Consider the following 3,950-nt stretch of genomic DNA (forward strand, 5'->3'; position numbering starts at 1 on the left):
ATTTCGAAAGGCAGTTCAAGATGGTTTCAAAAGTCTCTAGGGCGTTTTAGAGAATCTCAGAAAGATTTGGAGAGTCTCAAGTGGATTCAAAAATTCAGATAAGGGAGTACTTAATAATTCTACCATCTTGTTAGAAGTTACTCGTTAGCCTTCTAAGCAGAATCTGTTTTAAGTATTGTCAGAACTTAAAAGTTAACATAAAATAGCGGGATAGCCTCCTCAGCAGTTCCTAAGAGAACTTTCTCCCAATGGTTGCTGAACCATAAATCTATTTTGTAGTTTCATCCCAATCTACCGTGTATTGTGAAACATATCTGATTTTTTTTATTCTACTTACCCATACTACGCACGCAGCGGCACCGGTTCGGTTCGAATCCGGCGAATGGCTGTTTTTTTTTATTTGAACTAAATATTAATTGATTTGTGAAGTTTAAACTTGTTTTCTATAACACTTGCTCATAACGGTGTTTTTCCTAAAATGATAAATTTAATCTTGTTCAAATCGCAAGCTACTTTTATGCGAAGAGTAAGGGGCATTGTTAGCCTCTAAGCATCCAAAAAATTCCATTTTTAACATTATCATAATTTTGTACACCTGAAATTGTCTTTTGTCAAGGGAAGTGGAACTATTGGTTAGTTTGGCATTCAGAGGCCCTTAGGGAGTCCCAGAAGGGTTCAGTCGGGTATTAGGATGATGCTTGGGTATTTAGTGGAGTCTCAGGGGCGGTTAAGTGGAAACCAGTGGACCTCGGAGTGCATTTATGATATTTCAGAAGCGTTTCAGGGGATGCCATGGCATTTTAGGGAAATACCAAAAGGTCCCATGGGTTTTAGGACAAAAGGTCGAAGAACAGAAGGTCGAATGACAAAAAGCGGGAGGACAAGAGGGAGAATGGACAAAAGATCGAATGAACAGAAGGATTGGACAAAAGGCTGAAGGGATAAAAAAAAAATCGAATGCACAAAACGTCGATTGAACAAAAGTTCGAATTGAATCGTCCTTTTATCCTTTGACCTTTTGTCATTCGATTTTTTGTTCTTCGATTTTTTTTGTTAGGCTCCTTGACACACCATGAAACCCCTTTGGCACCATCTCAAACCTCCAAGAGCAGGGGTTCCCAACCTTTTTCAGGAGGCGACCCCCTTTAAGAATTATAAAAACAGGCCCAATAAAAAATTTGTGAAAAAATATGAATTTAACAAACGAAAACGAGTTATTTGGGTACTGTGACGAACCCAGAAATTTACTGTAGGAGGGATTTTCGACGATCAATGATACTTATTCTTTATTTGACACTCACATTTCGTAAACAATGATGCCATTTACATTAATTTGAGTCATTGAAAAAGAAAGAAAAGAAATTCTAGAAATGTTAGGGAATGAAAGCTTTATGAATCAATAAACATCTGGACATGTATCTTGAATCTACTGAAAAAATCCCCACTTTTGCAGTATTTTCGCCCCCCCCCCCCCCCTACGACTCGGTTTCCGCTCACTCTGGGAATCAGTGGTTTGTGTTCATCTCTATTTATCACGTATTAATGATTACCGATATAGAAGAAAAACTCAAAACAAAATCACAAAATTAAAAATTAGTCTAATTTGCACTGAATTTCTGACTTTCTGACATGAGCACTTAATTTATGCGTAAAATTTCCTCTTTTGATGCCCTGTTTTGATTTATGCACATTTTCAATTTATACACCTTCAGTCCATGGCATAATAAACGTCATGTTATGCAGTGTCACAGGGGATTTTTTCGGCTTTCAGTCTATTAAGCGATTAAAACGAAAGTATCTTTCTTACGCCCGACGTTTCAATGGGTTTTACCATCTTTTTCAAGGGTTCTGTAAAGGTACATTGGTTCTGTTACATGGAAATATGCAGTGTAATACATTTTTTAATTTAAATGGTCAACTGTTGGCAAAGAAAGTTCTTGTTGATAAATGGAAGTGCTGCACCTGAAAAGCAAATTTTGCCCAATTTTGTCTAATTTAGAGTGATACGCCTTAAAAACTACTTATGGTATGTCTGCAATGCATAATTCTCTTCCATGTCTGGCTCCCCCATAACCACGTTTTTTCCCTGCTGCATTGTTGCTGGCTGTTTCTTACCAGCTCAACAGTGCTCAAGTGGAGCCTCGTCACGGTAAGTTTCGTTTGGTAAAGCCAGCATTTTTTATCCTATAAACATGCATTGCTTTTACATTTGGGTGCAAAAAAAAAACTCTAAACGTAAACAACAGTGTGTACATAGAAAAATATCTCAACGAGTAATGTGATAGAAAGTTATTTTTGATAAAATATAATTCGCTCTTCGAAATTTGACTTTTTAGTGTATCGCTCATTCCGTTGTCCCTCATTGTACTTTTTTGCAAATTATTAATTGTAAATCGTGTAATTCCCAGAACTGAAAATCACTATTCTCCACTATGATCATCAAAGAGAAAAAAATGTCTTGCTGTTTGTTCTGTTGGTTGGTGCAAACGTTGGTTCTTGTTTCCTTCAATTCGTTGATTGTTCTGTAGAAGATGGCTTTTCCAGTTTTGTGAACTACAGAATTATCAATTGAGTTTAATTTGTTATATGCAAAACTGAACATATTTTTACTTATATGCTTCGATTTTTGTGGCTCGTGATATAAAAAATTATCATAATTTTCCGGTTCAGTTAGAACAAAACAAACTCAACTGATATTTGATTGCGAAAAGCTTGCAACTCCAAGAATGTTGAATGGAGATCTTTCTCACCCTCGCGAGATGCAATAAATCTCAATTTCATACTGACCACGCAAAGCACCAGTAGATTAGATTGCACATACGCCCGAAAAGCATACACGGCCAAATTTCAGCGATAAGTGCTCACACGAAAATTGGAGAAAAACAAAACACGGCACTTGGAGTTGCGAGAAACACGCATCGGCCGTCTAAATTCGGCATCATATATATACGGCATGCATATCAGTTGGAAATCATCAGTAACCTCGAAACCATTCATAGCAACAGTTCAGCACAGCCCCATTCCAAACAGCATCAATATGTTCAAGGTACGCAAGTCGGCCAATTCAAGAACATTTCTTAGTCGAATGCAATCCCGCAGATCTAATTTGGCAACACTCTCGTCTGTTTTCAGATCATCGCGCTCGTTGCCTGTCTAGTCGTCATGGTGGCTGCCGGTGATGACCACGCGCAGTACAAGTTCGAGTACGGAGTTAAGGATGGACACACCCACGATCACAAGACCCAGTGGGAACACCGGGATGGCGATGTCGTGAAGGGACAGTACACTCTGGATGAAGCCGATGGAACGCACCGCGTTGTTGACTACTCCTCTGACCATCACGGTGGATTCCAGGCTCATGTGCAACGTTCCGGACACGCCCATCATCCACATGGCGAGAGCTATGCCAACGTTGCTCAGCATTATTGAAGTGAGTTGTGTGCGAAAATGAGGCGTGAATGAGAAATAAAGAAGGTGCGATGAGACTGTTTAGGACTTAAATGATTCGTTGTTTTGTTTCTTTACTGCTTTTCTCCTTGTTTTGTGGTTTATAATTTGATGAAGATCATCAGCGGCACAGCTATTTTTCGTTTTTGCACGGTCATTTACATCGCGCTGCTAATTGAAATGAATGAACGCCAATTCTTGCTTTTGATTCAATTGAAAACAAGCGTCGCAAAAAAGTTCAATGTGTCAATTCTGCAAATGATTCAATGGTAGGCATTAATCTGATTGAGTACATCAGCTTGATTACACTACAACTCCATTAATATATAGAAACAGCTACTTGGGAGAATGGAGCGTAATACGTTAGTTTGCAGGTCAAGCTAGGGGAAGTTCATATGGGTGTGACGAAGTGTTTTTAGGAAACAGCTGTATGGCAGAGGGTTCACGTTGGTGCGTTGATGCCAGGTTTAAAGTGAAGGATTATGTGATGAGTACTTTAATGA

The 3,950-nt window shown here is 38.8% G+C and overlaps 1 protein-coding gene across 1 annotated transcript; it reads left to right on the plus strand.

Moving 5' to 3' along the window:
* Nucleotides 1–2,896: 2,896 nt before the first annotated feature.
* LOC109404321 (cuticle protein 19-like) lies at nucleotides 2,897–3,501 on the plus strand. Its single transcript, XM_019677154.3, has 2 exons — nucleotides 2,897–3,046; nucleotides 3,133–3,501. Exons 1-2 carry the CDS (start codon nucleotides 2,954–2,956, stop codon nucleotides 3,427–3,429), a joined length of 390 nt encoding a protein of 129 aa, XP_019532699.2. The 5' UTR covers nucleotides 2,897–2,953; the 3' UTR covers nucleotides 3,430–3,501.
* The last annotated feature ends 449 nt before the right edge of the window (nucleotides 3,502–3,950 follow it).

This window comes from Aedes albopictus, chromosome 2 (assembly GCF_035046485.1).
Source record: "Aedes albopictus strain Foshan chromosome 2, AalbF5, whole genome shotgun sequence".
Taxonomy (NCBI): domain Eukaryota; kingdom Metazoa; phylum Arthropoda; class Insecta; order Diptera; family Culicidae; genus Aedes; species Aedes albopictus.